Source organism: Cimex lectularius, unplaced genomic scaffold, assembly GCF_000648675.2.
Source record: "Cimex lectularius strain Harlan isolate CLEC.00 unplaced genomic scaffold, Clec_2.1 scaffold124, whole genome shotgun sequence".
NCBI lineage: Eukaryota > Metazoa > Arthropoda > Insecta > Hemiptera > Cimicidae > Cimex > Cimex lectularius.
Genome location: NW_019392703.1, coordinates 171,422 through 191,497, shown reverse-complemented (window position 1 = coordinate 191,497; position 20,076 = coordinate 171,422). Strand labels below are relative to the sequence as shown.

General features: G+C 33.2%; 2 protein-coding genes across 3 annotated transcripts in view; one reads left to right on the top strand and one right to left on the bottom strand.

Annotated features, from left to right (window-relative positions):
* The window catches only part of LOC106666393 (IDLSRF-like peptide), a 63,339-nt gene extending 47,551 nt beyond the window's left edge, over positions 1-15,788 (top strand). Inside the window, exons 2-4 of the mRNA XM_014393570.2 lie at positions 13,055-13,186; positions 13,388-13,540; positions 13,691-15,788. Of these exons, the coding sequence (XP_014249056.1) occupies positions 13,055-13,186; positions 13,388-13,540; positions 13,691-13,884 (479 nt within the window). The 3' untranslated portion in view covers positions 13,885-15,788. The remainder of the gene's footprint in view (positions 1-13,054; positions 13,187-13,387; positions 13,541-13,690) is intronic.
* LOC106666394 lies at positions 9,479-10,443 on the bottom strand. 2 transcript variants are annotated; one of them, XR_001340426.2, is made up of 3 exons: positions 10,278-10,443; positions 10,027-10,139; positions 9,479-9,933 (listed from the first exon to the last, which is right to left on the bottom strand). XR_001340426.2 is itself a non-coding variant. In XM_024226216.1 (2 exons), exons 1-2 carry the CDS (start codon positions 10,034-10,036, stop codon positions 9,581-9,583), a joined length of 363 nt encoding a protein of 120 aa, XP_024081984.1. In that variant the 5' UTR covers positions 10,037-10,443; the 3' UTR covers positions 9,479-9,580. The 2 variants fall into 2 exon arrangements, 1 of the variants encoding a protein (XP_024081984.1); XM_024226216.1 differs by having other exon boundaries at positions 10,027-10,443.
* Positions 15,789-20,076: the final 4,288 nt, after the last annotated feature.

Genomic DNA, 20,076 nt, shown 5'->3' with positions numbered 1-20,076 from the left:
TAGCCAAGAGATCTTTTCTCCTGTCATGTGTAATACGCTAGATTGTCAATATGTCTGTTCTCATTTACTTCTTACGACTAAAAATCGCAGTTGTTAAATTTATAATTAATATACAAAATATGACGGGTGATTTTGTTGTATTCTTTTATATAAGATACGTTCAACATCAATAAAACATTTATGTCAAATATTGCTTATTTCAGATTGTTTTTAAAGGACCGCGTTAATAATAATAATTTGATGTTTTAAGTAGCAATTCGTATATTGCAATTTTATCATATAGCGAGGGTTAAAAGAGCTTTAAAAAAGGAGAAATAGGCTATGGCGACACCTGATCCCGGCTAAATGCTTCTTGTTGCCAACCTAATCATGTAGAGTGCCATGTTAAATATATCCGATCCAAAAGTGTAACAACAATAAGGAAACTTCCTTTTCTGTGTTTTTTTATTTATTCTAGAAGCATTAAAATACCTTCTAAAATCAATAATCAAACAAAATCGATAGCGATTGTCTGGAAATTCCAGAAACGTCGAAATCGATACAACGATGGTAAAACCTTCAAACGCAACATGATTTTCATTCGATTATTTCGTAGTTTATAATTTTGCGTATTTTCAACGGTGATTCGTCGCTTCGATGGCTTATGGTTTCTGAAATGTAAAATGCATCCCATTTTACGATCTCTTTTTTTTTATGTTTACTATAGTCTCATAAAACATCTCGTAAGTCCTAATAAAAAGTCTCTATTACGATGTTGTTGGATGTGTAAAACACCTCGTCGACAGTCGAAAGTACCTGGACTTCGCTAAGTCTAAATTTTCCTCGGAAATTTTAAATGGTTTTTCCGCTGAAGTATTGTAAAAATTAAAGCTTTTGTAAAAATTAAAACGTTATTGACTTTAAAAAATGGATGAGCAAATATGTTATTACATTATTGTGAATTATATGATATAAAATATGGTTTATACGTTTTATATTTTAAATTTAAATTATACAAAATAGAGTAGTGATATGGAGTAAATAAAAAAGGAAGAAAATAAGGATATTCTTTATTTAATATTTTTTTACGAGGGTTCTCAACAGCAGAAGTTATATCAACCCTTTATATCAACGGGTGCCGTTGTTTTAAAACAAAAAACCATAAAACCATTTACAAACCATGTCGGGTTCGAATGCAGGGCGGCTGGATTCGAACCCGGGACCTTTACCTTACAGTGATGAGCGCCGTGTCAACGCCTAAACCGTTTCGGCCACCGACGCCTCCGTTCTTCAACATTAATAATTGATTTTTTTAATTTAAATTTAATAAGTGGACCACCTCGGCAAAACGGTGATTGTTGTCTGAGGAACGGTCCGGAGGGTAAAGATGGCGGCTAATGCCGGGACGCCCCAACCACCGGAATTAACCACGGCGATCCGGTCCTATTTACTGTAAAAATGCAATAAAAAATAATATTAAAGGAAGTGGCAGCATCAGTGGGCCGGGTGGCACAGAAGCTATCACGATAGAAGGCACTCGGATTTTCAGACCCGTATTACAAGGGTCATCCTCGCCCGATTAAGGATAAGACATGCAAGGATAACGGACGTACTTTGGTCCAAAGCCCGCATATAACTTACTATCCTTTCCCTTACTTTTTGTTAAATCCAATGAGAAGGCGCGGACACTACAGTTTCTGAGGACGCAAAAGAATAGCGGGTTTAGTCTATTTAAACTTGATAATTGCTCATTTATGCGTATTAAAACCTCTCTTTATTGATGCGGTCCGTGTTTCAGAGTTGTTACTGGAAAGGCTTTTTGCCAAGATTAACATAAACAACTTTCAAAGTACAAATCGACAATCCTTTCTTTAAACCTCTTAGCAAACTCTCCCGCTTCTAACAGCACAACGCAAGTTATCTATTTTTAAACATTAGGTCTAAACTGGCATTCTATATTCGACAGACGCTTACAAAAAAAGCAGCAGTGCTTGTAAAAAGGGCAACTTTGCCAGACTTAAAGCAGAAATTGCCGCAAGTGAGAATCGAATTCAATCGGTTTAACAGCGGCTCGAGGCGTAAAAACTAAGCAAAAGTCAAATGTTAATTCCATTTCCACGCCACAAAAGGGTCCGATTTAATTATCCTTCTTTCACTGTAATATTTGTGCAAATGCCCCCCAGAGTTAAAGGATCCACTCGCCTAAATAAAATGCAAATAAAAGACAGGTGGAAAGAGTGGAAATAGCTTCTAAAAGGATTTGTATAAATAAGCTACTTTCTTTTAACTTTAAGTATATTTTCTTAACCATCTTTACAAATTAATATTAAATTTGTGTAATGGAGACGACTTTCTTGTTACAAATGTTACGCAATTCAAACTTTTACTAATAGATAGAATTTGTAATATTGAATAATTTCAGTTTAAAAGCAGTGTAATTTAAAATGGATTCTTTAATGTAATTGAAAAGTTTTATATATAAATATATACCGCTCCTTTTAGGATGTGTCATTTCCCCCTTTCTCATCCTTTTACGTCTCTAAGGTTCTATTTTCTCCAACGTTGTCCTATTAGTTCCGAAACATTGCTTGTTTCTGCGGAAGATTGTTTCACCCCAGTCTAGTCACAAATGTAGCGGAGTTTAACACGCCCCGTTTACCTTCCTACCAACTAGAAGCTAATGAGGGCGAGAGAGATGGAGCAGATGAGATTATCCTGGTAAAGGATTGTAGGATAGTTAGATTTAATAATTATAGTAATATTTTGTGGTTTATACCAGTTTTATTTTTTAATTTTTACATTTGTTCTATTAGAGTTTCCGAGAATTTTTAAATTTTAAATTACATATACATAATGTGAGAGTTTTATGCGCTGACAAACAGCTAAGGTCATCAGCCCTCTGCTTATTTTCTTTCTTTTTCTGGTCTTTCGCGCGTATATTATTTTAAACTGCAGCTATTTGACCGTCAATCTGTTACTGATTCTCTACTTTTGTATAAAAACTAAGTGGACTGCCTAAAATGCTATGTTGTCAACTTTACAACAAACAAAAATTCGACGAGGGTTTGCAACAGCAGAGGTCATATGAACCATCGGAGTGTCGGTGTTTTTGAAAAAAAAAACATTTGTGAGTGCAGGGCCGCTGGGTTCGAACCCGGGACCTTTACCTTACAGTGATGAGCCGACTTAACCGTTGCAGCCACCGACTCTCGATTTTCTTCGGGGCGGCGTTAAACAACCCCTCCTTTCTCGCTAATAAATTACATTCGTCTAATGAATTAACATAGACAAACATTTCGTTTTTTTTTCACAGGGAAACTAAAAACGTGTAAATTGAGAGAAAACTCCACACATCGTTTTTTGTCCGACACAATACTTTCTCCTCCTTCAAAGGGAAAAAACTCAAAAAGGCACATAATTTTCATAAGTTTCCAAACGTTTTTCCGTCATAGTCCTCAATGTAAATGTTTTTAGTCACCAACATTAACGAATATACAAAATTTATCGTCAACTTAGGTCTTATTACATCAACAGATCGAATAAGAAGATTAGAGGCAGAAATCAGAAAAGCACCAGAAGGATTTGTCTAACCACGAAAAAAATTGTCTGTAATGTAATTTTTTAGCACAAAACATAAACGAACAAAACAAACCTCACAGTAAGGAGTGAGAGGTAGACTTCTTTCTTTTGTAAAATCGATCCAGCGGTGCTAAAAATTTGCTATTTTAAAAATTATAGAAATTTGAAAACAATGGGTATATATTTTATTTTATTTCATACAAAACGTAACATCATAAACATATTGCAATAGGATAAAAAAAATTAGTCATATGTTTTTGTTTATTATTAACAGCTGGCGTTAAATTAAATTAGATTCGGGCCATGTTTTTCTAGTCCATTGAAAATAATGAAAATAAAATAATGGTTTAATAGTTAACTACCTAATTTGAAATTTTATTTAAGCTATTTAATTAATTATTTTACCGTGTAATTTCAGTATTGCGTTTTGGTAACAATACAAGATTTACGGAAAAAGACGTGTGATAGCCATACCATATTTTTTAATAATATACACACTTTTAAGGATTTTAGCTTTTTACCGTGATTTTTCTGTTAAATTAAAAGAAATCTTGGGATATTTGGTAATAAAAAATTAAGAAACGCCTACGGTTTTATTTTATTATAAAAAATAATTTGAGCTTTTAAACGAAAGAAATTCGGTTTTTTTTACGAGGGTTCGCAAGAGCAGAGGTTATATCAACCCTCGGGGTGCCGGTGTTTTTGAAAAAAAAAAACATTTCTAAGTATGTCGGGTTCGAATGCAGAGCCGCTGGATTCGAACCCGGAACCTTCACCATACAGTGATGAAGTTTGAAAGTACCGCATTTGAGAAAAAAAATCCTGATTAAAAATCAGATTTTTTTCAAATTATGATAACTTTTAAAATACTGCTTGGATTTGAGCCAAACCGGGCTTAAAAGTTACGAGAAGAATCCAACTTAAAACGGTACCGAAAATGCCAAAATTCAATAGAAGGCGGAGATAGGAGGGAGTGAAATTAAACAAACCGATCTGTTGTGAGGGAGAAAACGCAAAAAATGGCTAAAATTTTGATCGAATGTTTTATTCTAATCGCCTATATTCTGCGACCCCAAGTCCATTTTGCTGAAAAAACAATCCCAACAGTCCTTATAGGATTCTTTACCACCCTGCCAAATTTCATTGATATGCGATCAAAAAGGCGATCGCTAAAGAGAGCTAGATTTTTGAAAGAAATCTACATAAAATTAAACATCAACTTGCAGGTTTCTTGATATCAAATCGAGTCAAGTATCGAACCGGGAGGCAAAAAAGCCAAAGCGTGACAAGTTAAGAGGAAACTGAATTAATTTTCGGAAGTTTATCAGAGGTAACAGATCAAGGTTTATATAATGCTAAGACATATTACATATAACATATAACATCTTGGCTCCAGGAGCGTTCTTCCTTTTACACCCCCTTGGATCCGCCACCGTCTCATTCTCCTTTTATCTTATTTAAAAAATTAATGGTTTTAAATCCCTTGAGCGTTCACACTTCTTCCCTTTAAACTGTTCTTTTATCTTATTTATTAGAGGGTCCACGGAGGGTCTTCTCCTGACAAGACCGCACTGAGCGAGTCTTTGCATAATTAAAAGAGTCGACTGACGCCACGTTCAAAGAAAATTGAAACCAATTATTGAAAATTTAATTATATCAATTTATAGACATCTAAGATTGTTTTACCCTGATGACATTAAAATTGACCGAAAGCTTGGCAGATAACTGCATTTGTTTTTTCATCCACTTGACCATACCGAAATCCAAATTTTCGTGAGTAAAAAAATAATCGAAACATCGATCTTTTTATTAATTATTAGGCATGTAGTGCGTTGAGTAATATATCACCTTCATCATGACTTTGACTATTTTCAATTATTTAAACTTTAACAAATATAAACATCCGCTTAAAATACTGTAAAGTATGGTATGACCATACGATACTCATGACGATACTACGAGAGACGACATGAACAGGATGTTTGAATTTAGTCAAAACTTCCAAACAAACCTAGGTACCAAAAAAGAATGGGAACGAGAGGGAACCAGGAACCACCTCTTCTAAGAATGGCACCATCCTTTGGTACACAGATGGATCTAGAAAACAAGAAGGTACAGGGGCAGGAGTATTTGGTCCTGGAATTAAATGCTCAGAACCCGTGGGAAAATACACCAGTATCTTCCAAGCTGAGATTCGCGCAATCGAGAGATGTACTCAACTCAACTTGACTAAAGGTACAAAAACAAGAACATAGCTATCATATCAGATAGCCAGCCATCAAAGCACTAAGCTCAAATTAGTTCAAGGATGGTGCTGAACTCCAAAACTAAAAATATTAGGTACGCAGAACAAAGTCAGCCTCTGCTGGGTCCCAGGACATATGGAAGTAGAAGGCAACGAGAAAGCGTCCACCCTTGCAAGGCAAGGAGCTGCTACACCGCTGAACCCTTTTGCGGCATAGGAACCCACACTACTAACGAGTATTTCAGACAGGACAAAAAGAAAATGAAAGAACTATGGAATTCACTCATTGGTCACAGATAATCCAAGAATCTTCTAACCAATTTTGGAAGAAAAAAAATTACAGAATGTGTCAAGAGAAACAGGAACAAACTGCGAATCCTAATAGGATCCCTAACAGGACAATGCAAGTTAAATGGACACTGAAAGAAGATTGGAATCCAAGATGGCACATGCAGATTCTGCAAAGAAGCAGAAGAGACACCAACACATCTACTACCAAACTGCGGAGCTACACTAGCCCTCAGGAGGAAATGTTTTGGGATGTATAATGTGACCATAGAAGAGCTTCAACCACTGAAACCGGGCCTATTAATCAAGTTTCTTGACGAAACTCACCGGTGTGCTTTAGGCAGAGAACGGGGTATACAATAGCTCTTAAACGACGTAGTATACTATACCCTGGAAAAATACATCTGCATCTACATCTTTGAAGAGTGGTCGAGATCTTTCGCCCGTCCATCTACATTATGACTGTCTGTCAAAGCAGTTTTTGGTAAAAGAACTGGTTTTTTTTTTTCAAATTTGTCATGTCCTTGATCTGTTTTGTATGTGATTATAGTGCGTGTACAGTGTAAATTCGTGGCTTTTATACCTAAAAGGTTCTGTAACAACTGATGACGTTCTTTGTAGAAAGAAAGTTTCTATTATATTTTAAATGAGAGATCTATCCGAAATCCCAGCGGTTATTTCGGTTTCTTTCTGCGTTTATGTTACAAAGCCGCATCTCTAAATCCGTGCTTGGTATAAGATTCTTTGATTCCAACCTGGTCCCCGTTCAATATTTCATGAGCTGCCGTCAAATCTCAGCGGCCATCCTTGATATCGAAGATACGTGATTTGTATAAAACATGATGATCCTGACAAATCTTCAAGTAAGAAAAATATTTCTTTATTCAATAGGAGAAAGCGTGTAGCAATTTTCGACAAAATTAATTTAGGATAAAACCGCGAGAATGGAAATAATTATATATTTTAACAGTTTGTCTTATATGAATTCGGTAAAAAAGTGAAAGAAAGGTTTGTTTAAAAACAAAAATAGCACAAATAATTACAAACATGACGTGCAAAAATAGTAAGGTTTTAACCCTTAAAGCGCCGTATTTCAACTAGTATACGGGTCAATAAAACCATACCCTTTTGATCATAAAGTTTCACATTTGTGGATTATGTTGATCACGTGGACGAAATAACCACCGATCAAACCGTTTGGATCCCACCGAGGAACGCAATTTTGAGGAAACTAGCGGCTGTCAGCACTCCTTGAATAAAATGAGGGGGGGAGTAGAAGATCACGTAGTTGGTATGGAGGCAATGCTCAGGTCACGTATGCTGTTTACCCCTGATCCTACCTGGTCAAAATTTTCCGAAAATATTGTAAATACATTGGTTGGATTAAATCTAAACACTCAATTGTATAAATAAATCCTTTTATTTAATGTGTGTGTTTTTCTGAAACCTACATCACACCCGACCGCATCTCACGATATCTGAATAACCTTTTATTTAACCTACTGTAATTAAGTGAATAATTTGTGCTTGACAGGTAGTTGTTCAGAGTCACAAAAAATAAATTATACAAAATCAAACAAAACAAAAATAAAATCTTCTAACACAATAAAATAGAAACAAGTACATTTTTATATGTAATTCTAAAATAATAAATTACTAAAAGACACTCTTTTCAGAAATTGAGTATTTAAATTTCAGAAAATTGGAACAATTATTACAATTAATTCTTATTTTATGATTATACAAAAATCTAAGGGCAACATTTAATAGAAAATTATAATAAATCGAGGTGTTAACACTAGATAAAGAGACATTCAAAATACGATTTTTTCTAGTAGCATGTATTGAAGGTGATTTCAAAGGCATGATTTTGTATTTAAAACACTATAAACAAGAAAATTTAATAAACAGCTGATCTGACTTTCTTTTAACTTGATTTTAATGAGTGCATTTATGAATGTGGTTTTTTTTTCATTTCAGAAAATTGGAACAATTATAATTAATTCTTATTTTATGATCGTACAAAAATGTACAGGCAACATTTAATGAAAAATATAATAAATCAAGATATTAACTCTAAATAAAGAAACATTCAAAATATGATTTCTTGTAATAACAACTTTTTTTTTAAAGTATGTTCTTAGCCCCAAAGCATGGAAGCCATTTCCCTGGTGCGGCTCTCTGTATAACATTTCAATGTGAAAAATTATGTTTTGTTTATTAGGCAGGATTCATAGAGGAAGCCAAATAATTTCTCGATGTTACTAAAGTTGTCGCCTAGTATTGTTTTTAAATTATTTGCAAGTTTGAGCCTATTTCTTAGGTCTAGTAAAACACTATAAACAAAAAATTTAATAAGCAGCTGATCTGCCAATTTTGTTTAAAATTATTTTAATGAGTATATTGACCATAAGTGGTTTAAGATAAAACTTCGTTGTTCCACCCCAAGCAATAATGCCCCAAAACCCAAAACAGATTGTGCCAATGCAAAAAAAAACTAATTTAATTGGTTTAGACATGAGCATTCAAAATTTATGAAAAAGATTGTATGAATAATTAATTCAATATAGAATTTAAAAGTTAAATTAGAATTTTAAAAAAATAAAAAACCACACCCACGTGTTTTATTTGATTAAGAAATACCAATAAATCACATGAGCAATTGTTCAATTGAGTCAGAACAAGTATGGAAAGCTGGAAGAATATACAATCTTCAAGATTAAGCTTCCTTCTAAAAAAGAAAGAAATTACAAACATCTTTGTGATTTCCTAACTAAAAGATATCTAATTATTCGAAAACCAAGAGCACAACTCATAGGTGTTTATTTATATCAGACAACAAATTTTTTTAAATCATCGCCAAAAAAAAAATCAGAGCAGTATAATCAGCATAACTGAAACTTAAATGAGTTTACCAAATAAATCAAGTTCAGCAAATTATTAACATAAATAAGAAACGGAATTGGCCCTAATATTGATCCTTGTGCAATACCAGAAAAAATTTTACATGGAACAGAAGAAGAAGCAACTCTACTAACTTGAGTACGATTAGAAAGGTAAAAACTAAAAAGTTCCAATAAAGCTTCTGAGCTAGCTGTTATGTACGTTCTCAATTAAACTGAAGTGTTTACTTTATAGGCTGGGTTGCTTAATGATTAGTCATTTATTTTACGACCCTTCACATGTGCATTTTATCAAATGTAAATAGCCATACATCATTAATGTTATATGCATTAAACAAGAAAAAAAATCAGTAAAGAGTATTTTTTATTGTAATTCAAAAATCTACAATAAATTCTTAAGTAATTTTTCTGTTTTAGCGCGGTGAAAATATAAACAGCCATTCTGAATATTCTAGAAGTCCTTAGAATTAAAATTCAAGTGAGTTTCTTCCTTTTTTATTCAAGTTGTTTTCCCTTCATTGTGGACCTCTGTGAAAAGCTGACTCTCGTAAATTGGATCAAAAGGCTAATGTGATTTGGAGTGAAACTAACAGCATGTGGGTTGAATTTCTCTTTCAAGCTCGACGTTCATGGTCGCTTTTGTAAAAAAGACGACAGAAGGGTACATCCAGTCCAATAACCCCAAAAGTTTGCTCCAATTTTCACAAAGCGAAAACATGATTAATTGGGCCTGACAGATGTTATAAAATGAACATCCTTTTGTTTTTCCAGCTTTTATTGGACAGCATGTGGGTTTTGTCTGCCTTTTTGAACTTTGAGCAAAATTCCCTCTCACTCCTGAACCTGGGTAACATTCCACCTGACTTGCTGCAATATATCCATGCATGTAATATCTTCCTAATGCTATCTGAGGGTAGTATCGGCTGTCTGAGAGACCCCCTAAGGTGTAAGATATAGATTAAAAATCCTCAGTCTGATTCAACTCAGCTGAGAAATGATGGGAACATCTGTCCATGAAAGTTTTTCACGTACCTTTATTCATTCGTCTTAGAGAAATACTCCAAACTCGAGCTCCTCAGCGAAACAATGTAGGTTGTCTAGGACCCCAGAGATGTAAGTCCTTTCCACAATCCGGTCCTGTAATGCTAAAAATGCAAGAAAAATATTATTAAAAGGAAATGGCAGGATCGGTAAGCCAGGTTGGCAGAGATGCTCCTATCAACAGCACAGTTGATAGATGCCCCTTCAGAAGTTTTGAATCGTAAAAGAGGGATCATCCTCACCTGATTAAGAATAGGCCATGCAAGGTTGACGCACAGACGCCTATTTTAGGGCCAATGTCCGATTATGTTTCCCGCATATATGTCTATTTAACGAAAGGTTGCTCAATGTTACTCTAGACACCAAGTAGACTCAGTGTATACTGATTTTTCTAAAGCTTTTGATAAAGTAAATCACACAATAGTGTTAAGGAAACTAATGGATTATGGTTTCACCGGAACTATCTTGAATTGGTTATCCAGCTTTCTCTCCGACAGAAAACAAATAGTCCAAATAAAATCATTTAAATCATGTCCCTTTGCGGCTTCCTCAGGAGTCCTGCAAGGGTCTCATCTTGGACCAGTTTTGTTTCTCTTATTTATTAATGATATCCATCTTGCTCTTCCTTCTGCTCAATTTTTATTATTTACTGATGATCTGAAAATCTATTTCATAATCTCTTCTCCTTCCTACTGCTTACAATTACAAAATTCTATCAATAATGTGCTAACCTGGTGCTCTAATAACAAACTTGCTCTTAATGTTTCCAAATGCTACACAATTACATTCTCTCATAAGAAACAACCTTTTATTTATCTCTATACTCTCCATGATGTTCTTTTAACGCGAGTTGAGGTCGTAAAGGATCTTGGTGTACTTTTTGATCAAAAGCTCAAGTTTAAAGAACATATTTCTTCAATAAAAAATAGATCTATGAAGATGCTAGGTTTCATCATCTGGAACACCTATGAATTTAAAAATTGAATATGCTACACCTGTTTGGAAACCCATTCTATCTAAAATAACAAAAACTTCTTCAATCTGAACAAAACAAATTTTTAAAAAAACTTTCCTACCAAAATCTTCCTCCAAATTCTGCCTATCCTGGAATTCGCTCTGAATTTAAACTTTTCGAACTGGCACTAAGAAGGGATTACTTTGATATTGTTTTTTTATTTAAATTATTAAACAATTTCATTGATAGTCCTTATCTCCTCTCTCAACTACAGTTACATGTCCCTTCGTACTCTCTTAAAACCTATAAATTATTTTATATTGAATTCCAAAGCTCTAACTGCATGCTCTCTTCTCCTCTACACAGAATGATGATCAAGAGTAACAACATCTGCAATAGCATTGACTTCTTCAATAGTTCTGTGCAATCTATGAAAAACCTTATCCTACAACCTTAGTTGAATGCTTTTATATTTCATATGTACAAAATTAATACAATTTATTTTATTTACTGGTTCAACTAATTCTCGCACTCTAGTCTTATTATATATTTACAAAGAGCATTATTTTCATTACATATGTACCTAATTATTGTAGTTTCAATTGTCTTTCAGCTTTATTTTGTTTTCTCTGCCTTATTTGGTTAGTAATTATGTCTTTCATTTTTGTTGTTCAGTTTTTACTCTCATTTATATTTACCATTTATATTATTACCATATATATACGTCCTTATTCTTTTTATATATATTATTTTTATTTTTACATATATTATTTATATTTTTTATTGTTGTAAAATGTCTTTTTTATAGTGGATTTCAATCCTTAAATAAATAAAAATGTGTCCCATTTAAATGAAAGGTGTCACTTCTTGGCTCCATATAGAGAGCATGTAGGAATGCCCCCCAATATGAGAATTTATCTTCAGCACATTGATTGTTTAGGTCTCCTGTTCTGATTTATTAAGGGAAACAGGGCAGTTTTATATATATATTTGATAGATATCTTGTTTTGTGCTTCTTTTTTTTATGTTAAGAGTGAATGTGTTTATTAGCACGAATGTGTAATGTTAGTGGAATACTGTGTACTCTATGAACTCACAAATAGATTAGTTATATAGGATGTGTAAAGGTAGATGGAGGAATATCAAGTATTCCTATTTGAGTTAATAGTAAATGGGAAAGAGTGTACGTAATTACGGATTGCTTCAGCAATGGGACCGTGGACTCCCAAAATACAGAAGTGGAAGATTCGAAAGTTTGATTGAAGGCAAAAGTTCAATTCTGTACATATGTATTTATGGACAGTTGAGCTTATAAAAATCATATAGGTTTTTCCCCTTATTTAATGTTAATGACACAGAATACGCAATGTAAGTGAAAAATTGATTACTACTCGTTACAAGGTCAGTTAATTAGGGTTAAATGTATTACTGGTAAAGCTCTTAACAAAATTATCTTGAATACTTTACTAACGAAGCATTCAAGAGAATATTTTCTTGAAGATTGACAATTAGTAAAACCAGAATTTATAAAACCAACACAAAATTGACTTATATCAATTATTTTCCTATCAATTCATACCTGTTTTAATGGTTTGAACTTCCCCCAGTTGACAGCTATAAAATTAATTTATCTACTTTTTGTTTAGTTATTTTTAAAAAATATATACTTAATTTAATGGTGAATCGATTAGGTGTAAATAAGTTATTTCCAATTAATTAATGTTTAAGTAAGTAATTAATTAACCTTTAAAATGGCAAAAAGGAGGGAAAATTCAAAAGGTGGGGTTGAGATGGGAAGTTGGTGTCCGAGTGGATCGAAGTTGCTGCTCAAGTGGTAGAACAGCGGCGAATTTAGCCAAAGGTCGTGGGTTCAAATCCCGCTTGTGACACTGACTTTTTTCTCTCAACCAATACCTTACTTAAAGATTAATGGTGAATATTGATTAAAAAAAACATCTCTGAAAAGCTCATCCCTTTATGTATTTAATAGACTAATCAATTCATGAAAGTACAACTCACACTAGATCATATGTGTTCAATAAAAGCATAAATTATATTTTCCAGCTGAAGCATGCCATCCATATGAACCCTTCAAGTGTCCTGGAGATGGCGCTTGCATTTCAATTCAGTACCTTTGTGACGGAGCGCCAGATTGCTTAGATGGTTACGACGAAGATTCAAGACTCTGTACCGCTGGTAAAATCTTTTAAACACATCTAATATTTTCAGCATTTTTGTATGTACATTTTATACACTGCAAAATGGGCATGGATGGATTAATTATAAAAAAAAAAAAAATTAAAAAAAAAGGTTTGGTATTTATGATGTGCACAGTAAAATATTAATTATAAGGTTTTTATGTAATGATTGAGACTGTTAGAAGGATGTAATCTTTAGCTAAAAGGCCGCCAGTCGAAGAGACATCCAGCTTTCTGCAGTCATTGCTTGCAAGCCATGGACCAAACTATCTGGAGAAACTATTCGGAAGCAAAGCCAGAGATGCATTGGCACCTTTGGGTGGAGTCGATAAAGTTGCAATTACACTTTCTGGTAAGTCAAGTATAGAAGAGAGCATAAAACACCATACGAACAGGTCAAATTCAAATCAAATTCCTTCATATTGTGTAGTTTTTGTTTTTATTATTATAAAATAAAATTTTAACACCGCTTCTTTTAATGTTTTTCTTTTGTACTTTTTAGAATCACAGACCATTGAAGATTTTGGAGCAGCTTTACATTTGATGAGATCAGATCTTGAGCATTTACGTTCTGTTTTTATGGCGGTTGAAAATGGGGACTTGGGAATGTTGAAAAGCCTTGGGATAAAAGATTCTGAGTTGGGCGATGTCAAGTTCTTTTTGGAGAAACTTGTCAACACCGGCTTCCTCGACTAGAAGCGTAATATTGACCAATTCCAATTCGAGTCCTACCCCTGCCCCTAATCAAAACTAAGTAAACTCTATCGAGGCCATGATGACTTCCCCATTCCTTGAAAATACCAGAATTAACAATAGTTTACCTTAATCACCATATTGTAGGTGAATCAGTATGGCTCTTGCAGTATTTACAATATTGATTGCTACAACGATTTCAAAGTATTTATTATATTTTAATGGAAGTGTATATACTGGTATTTTTTCCCTTTTAGTAGGTAGTTGGAATTATATCATTAATACGTATAATGGAAAAAAATTATCTCCAACGTTTTCGTATTATAAGTAATAAACAGATACATATCAAGAAAATCGTGATTAAAATCTAAATGTCTTTATAGTTTTAAGTGTAATAATATTTTCTTAATAAATATTTTAACAAACCCTAAATCGTCTGTGAGCTGATGTGCTTATAAAGTTGAATTTATGTTAATATAGATTTCCATCCAGAAAGTGATATAGAAATCAAAATAATATGGTATTAGAGGAAATGTAATTTTTACTTTTGCTTAGAGAATGATTAAGGATGACTATATGAATAACCGATTAGTATTTACGATTGATATATGCTTGTTTGTGATGATATAAGATATAAATATAAAAAATAATACCATTTTTTCACATTTTGAGGCTTAAAAATATTATTTTTCTGCTTGGGCTCCCCCTGAAGCAATTAAGCATTTAGAATGTAAATTCTAGTGTGTGTAATAACTAAAACAATAATATGAAAAAAATGATATTTTTAATATAAATCTGGCTGTGGTCCCACAAGTAACCATATAGAGGACTAGTTATAGCCCGTTAAAAATAATTTATTTAAACTTTTGAATAGTATATAATATCAATGTAACTAGTATTCGACAAGTATCAACTTTATAAGTATGTAGTTCATGGAGGATTGATGGATAAATGTTGCTATTAACATATCAAATTGTAACAGACACATATCATTATATTACGCTATGTAACATTAACATATCATTCGTATACTCGAAGTTAGGCATCACGGTTGGAAATGTTTAATTCTAGATAACGGCCTGACACTGAAAGAAAGAACAATAATAACTTTGATGCCTTTCTTCTTGATTCTATCGGTGTTTATTACTTTTACTTTTTAATGTTTAGAAACGTGACAAATAAAATTGTAGTATTTCAAGTGCTTTTTTTTATATTTGACTCAAAACGTTTCGGCAAATGATTTTCATTTGTCGGAATTTTAACACCATTTCTGGCATTTTTTAACCATCTTAAATAAACCATTGGAAATGAAATAAGAAAGCATTTGATTAGTACATTTTTATAATCCCAGTTTTTAGAAATTTAAAGCCTCCCAAACCTACAGCACTTTTTGCAGTTTTAAATGCATTAATTAAATTTTAGAAGTCAACACCAAAGTAATTAATGTTAAAGGTATATTATACAAATAATATAATTTAGTTAAGCGTTTAATACTCCTGTTTTTTACTTTTCTTAATTATTAAAAGCTATTGAAAATATACAATTTTGATTAGTTTATCATTAGTGCGATTGACCTTTTATTTCCTATAATTTCTGGTTTATTTGGATCTTGTAAATTTTGAGGTTTGTATGCACCCTTGGGAATAAAGACTAACAGTATAATTATAATCCTTATACATATGTTCACAATCTACTGTGACCTTTATTATTGTGTATAATGTTATTTGTATGTTGTTTTTAATTATTTTAATTAAATATTAAAGAATAAAAGTTATATTGTATTTTGTGAATGTGATCAAAAGAAATTTATCTTTGTTGCATTTTGTTATAGATTTAAGAGTAATTAAGCTAAATAAAGAGATAATTTTTCAACATAAAATAACTCTTTCATAGCCTCCTTTAATAAATGTTATCAATAGACATATTTCTAGTAAAAAAACTAAAATTAAAATAGTGTATTTCAATGAGTTATTCGTTTTAAAAATGTATCCCAAAACATCCTTTATTTTTATTAAGGAATAGGGTCACAAATATGATTTATAATAAAAAGAAATTCTTTGATTCGTTTTCAACTAAATTACTATTTTACATTATCCTTATAATTATTCCGAAATCATGCGGTCTGGTGTGATGTAGGTTTCAGAAAAACATTTTCTTTATCGTGCCAACGTTTCGATCTTTATTGAGATCATCTTCAGAGCTCAAAGTCTTCTGTGTAATTGTGCTCAATAAAGATCAAAACGTTGGCACGATAAAGAAAATGTTGTTCTGAAACCTACATCACACCAGATCGCATCTCACAATTTCTGAATAATTATCAATTAACGGTCACTAATAATCACCACACATTATCCTTATATTTTGCTGATTACTGATTTTGATATAAGCTCAAATCTGCACATGTACAGAGTTGAGCCTATCACTTGTCAGAGCTCGCCAGCAATTCCTGCTTTTGTAATTTGTAATAAATTACCGGCAGGCAACAAGAATCACCCATCTCGGGTGTTGGCAGTTGGGGGTCAGACTGCGCTCTTATCCTTCTAATCGCCAAGGTTGGGCTCCAGGGGCTACCAACAAGATCATGTCAGCCCCCAACGCAATAATTTCCTAAATCCAAACCCATTCACTCTCTCACTCTAAAATACATTCTTTCTTGTTTACATACCATTCACTAGTTAGTACTTGATATTCCTCCATCAGCCTTTACACATATATAACTAATTTAATTGAGGGTCAGTGGGGTACTAAATATTCCGCCATCGGCTCTCTCACACTACACATTCATGCTAATAAATACTTTCAGTCTCAACATACAAATAAACACACTTTACACAAGACAAGATAACTACTAAACATTATATGCAGTAGAAACACTGTTTCTTTTAAAACTCCAAACAGGAGACCCAGATACTTGCTGCTATGCTCAAGCAAAATTCTTGGGTGCATTCCTACACGCTCTCTATATGGAGCCAAGGAATAGCACCTCTCAACTAGTTGGAGCACATATAACAACCTTTATTTATATGCCTGACACATTGACCCAAAAGAAGTGTCTGTACGTCAACCTCACATCGCCTATTCTTAGGTTGAGGATGACCCTACTTCTGTGTCAGATGCTCAGAGGGCACCTATCGACAGTGCTACTCTCAGCTTCTCTGCTGACCCACTGATACTGCCATTTTCTTTTAATCATGTTTTTAATGCATTTTTAATATCAGAGGGCTGGATCTAAGACCTATTCCCAGACAGTCATGACCATTTTGCCAATGCTCCAGTTCGCTGTATTTCTCCAACAAGAACACAATGAGATGGTCAACAGAGGACCTATCAAAGACAGCAGTTACTACAGTGAAGGGGTCGGGGGAAGATGATACGCAGAGCCCTCTCGAATTACCTCAAGCGCATGCCAAATCGCATAAATTCCATCATGTAAACGCTACATTGCGATGGAGGCAACAATGAAATGGACGCCGCACCATCATAAAACACGGTGCATGCCACGCACTCATCTGTTTGTGTTTGGTTATTTTAATTAATCAATTATCCCACTCTTCCCAAAATGTGGTCCTTGGACCCCTTGCCAAACTTCAAAAAAATGCAATAATTACAAAAATAAATGGAGGATGAATAAATAAAATTTAAAAAAACTAATAACAATGAGTACTGAAAACAAAAGTTTTCATTTTGCACCAGCTTTCATTGTTTCCTCCAGACATGCTTTGGCTGTGAAACAGATGCCAGCTTCATTTAAGAAGTTTGGGATGAGTTTGCTCAAATTATTAATTATATTAAACTGCAGCTGTTCAAGTCAAGACTCACAATTCTATGCCTTCAACATTTCCTGCTTCTCCATACAAAAGTGAGGTGGATGTCCTTCGATTACAAGAAATTTCATTCTGAAGTCTTACCTTGTTGATGGACCACAGTGTCAAACTGGCCAATGTTTTCAATGATGAGAAATGTATACTGTTGTATTTATAAGCTAGTTTCATTAAAATGAATGAGATGAGTTTCTTTGCAAGGAAAGAGTATCACAACTTTTGATGCTAACAACAAAGTAGACGCCTTCAAAAGAAAAATTCAGTTTTGGGTTGAATCTGTTTCAAAAGAAGAGATGGAGACTTTTCCTGTTATTTTTATTTTATTTTATTTATTTTTTTAAGAAAACAAACTGGAGCTTACGAAAGGTATGTTGATTGATGAAATATGTGAACGCCTTCGAAGGTGGTAGATGTCCTTTGAGCACTACTTTCCAACAGCTTGAGTTACAATTGGTGGTTAAACAATTTCCAGTTTTGATAAAGCCAACCAGTCTATCTTCAGGTTAATACCAATGTTTAATAGCCATTACTTCAGACTCCACCTTGAAATCTACTTTCGAGTCCGATACTTACCCCCATTTTTGACACCAACTGGAAAAAAAAAAAATACAATCGTTCATTGAAAAAGCAAAACATGACCTTCCATTTTCCACATTTTACCTATGCGAATCTGGATTTTCTATCTACAGCCACCAAAACTAAATACCAAAGCTCTTTAGATGCCCATCTCCATTCGAAATCCGTCTCAGCTATCAAAAATTAAACTCAATATATCCATGTTGTGCAAGCTAAACCAACTCACTCTTCCCATTAATTAATTACTCTTTTTATATTTTATTACTTTTCAAATTGGCTCGTTTTATTGATTCTATCTCTGGCTCGTTCAATATAGCTATTGATTCTATTCTGTCCAATTTGATTTTTTAGTTCCGGATTTTGTAAATAAAGTTAAGTATGTCAATCTAATGTTTGTTTTCTTAGTGATATCTCTCTCAATCACCTAATTAGGAATGGACTGGTCAATGCTAATTTATAAAATGTTTATGTTAAATGTTTATTACTGATTATTAGTTGTTGTCATTAACCCAGATAAATAGTTACTCATAATTTAATTAAATCAACAATTTAAGGGACATCTTTTATTAATTGATTAATTTCACGTCAAATAAATTTTTAAAAATAATGGAAAGCAATGATTTTGAGACTCCTACAAAAGGACCTGAACAAGACACTGATAGTAGGCCAAACAGACTTGATAAAATTAAGACTGCTAAAGAAATAGCGTTACAATCGGAAGAATTTATTAATATTTTAAAATCCCAGGCTCGAGAAGTAATTTGTAATAGCCCAGAATTACCCCGTATTCCAAAAAAGCACCGAAACAAATTAGTGGATAATTTGGCCGACACAATATTAAAAAAATTGATTAATAAAAATTTTAAATTCATTTCATCGGGGGTATCGGACGGTGAGGTTGTAGAAAAGACTGGACCGAGTGAAATAGATAGGCTTGACGAGGATAATAAAAGGGAAAATGAAAGTAAGATACAAAAAATCAAGGAACCGAATGCAAAAACACATGCGATGGTTGCGGCAGCGCGCAGTTCCGATTCAGAGGGAAGTAAAAAACAATTTGTTCCTAAATTTCAGTCATCCGATTCTGAAAGCGATTGTCGAGAAACAAGATGGCAATCACGCCAACTCGAAGAAAAATTTATAAGGGCTTCTAAACTCCATAAATCACTTTTAAACCGAATAAATAAATTGCCACATTTGGTTCTAAATGATCCCGATACAATATTTACATTTTTGTGTGCTTTAAGACCTCTTCTTAATCATTATCGTTCTTTAACATCAGAAATCTTATTCGTTATTGCCGAACAAACGACAGGTTCAGTTAGTCATTTGCTTTACAATGCAGCTAATACAAAAAATATAAATTTTAAAATCTTAAGGGACTCTGTATAAATTTCATATTTCTCCTCAACAAATTTTAAAATTAAAAACCAAATATCTTTTGAGACCTCAGTCAAGTAAAGAAAGCCTAAGAGAATTTGTTGACCAGCAAATTAAATATTCAAAAATTTTTGGATATTTCTGAACAGGAAACGATTCAAATCATTCTCGAAAGAGTAAATCCGCAGTTTTTAGGTCTAATTGGAACACGTGTTAAAATACAATCAATTGAAGAGCTTTATCGAGAAATATCTAAGATTGAATTAATTTTAACAAATAGAGCCCAAAAGTCAAGTAAATTTTTTCCAACGGACAGTTCAGATTTGGACTCAGAATTTTTGGAAGTACGTAAAAGACCTCGAAAACAACGAAATAAAAATATGAGTTTAGGCATTAAACCGGAAATTATTCCTGATTT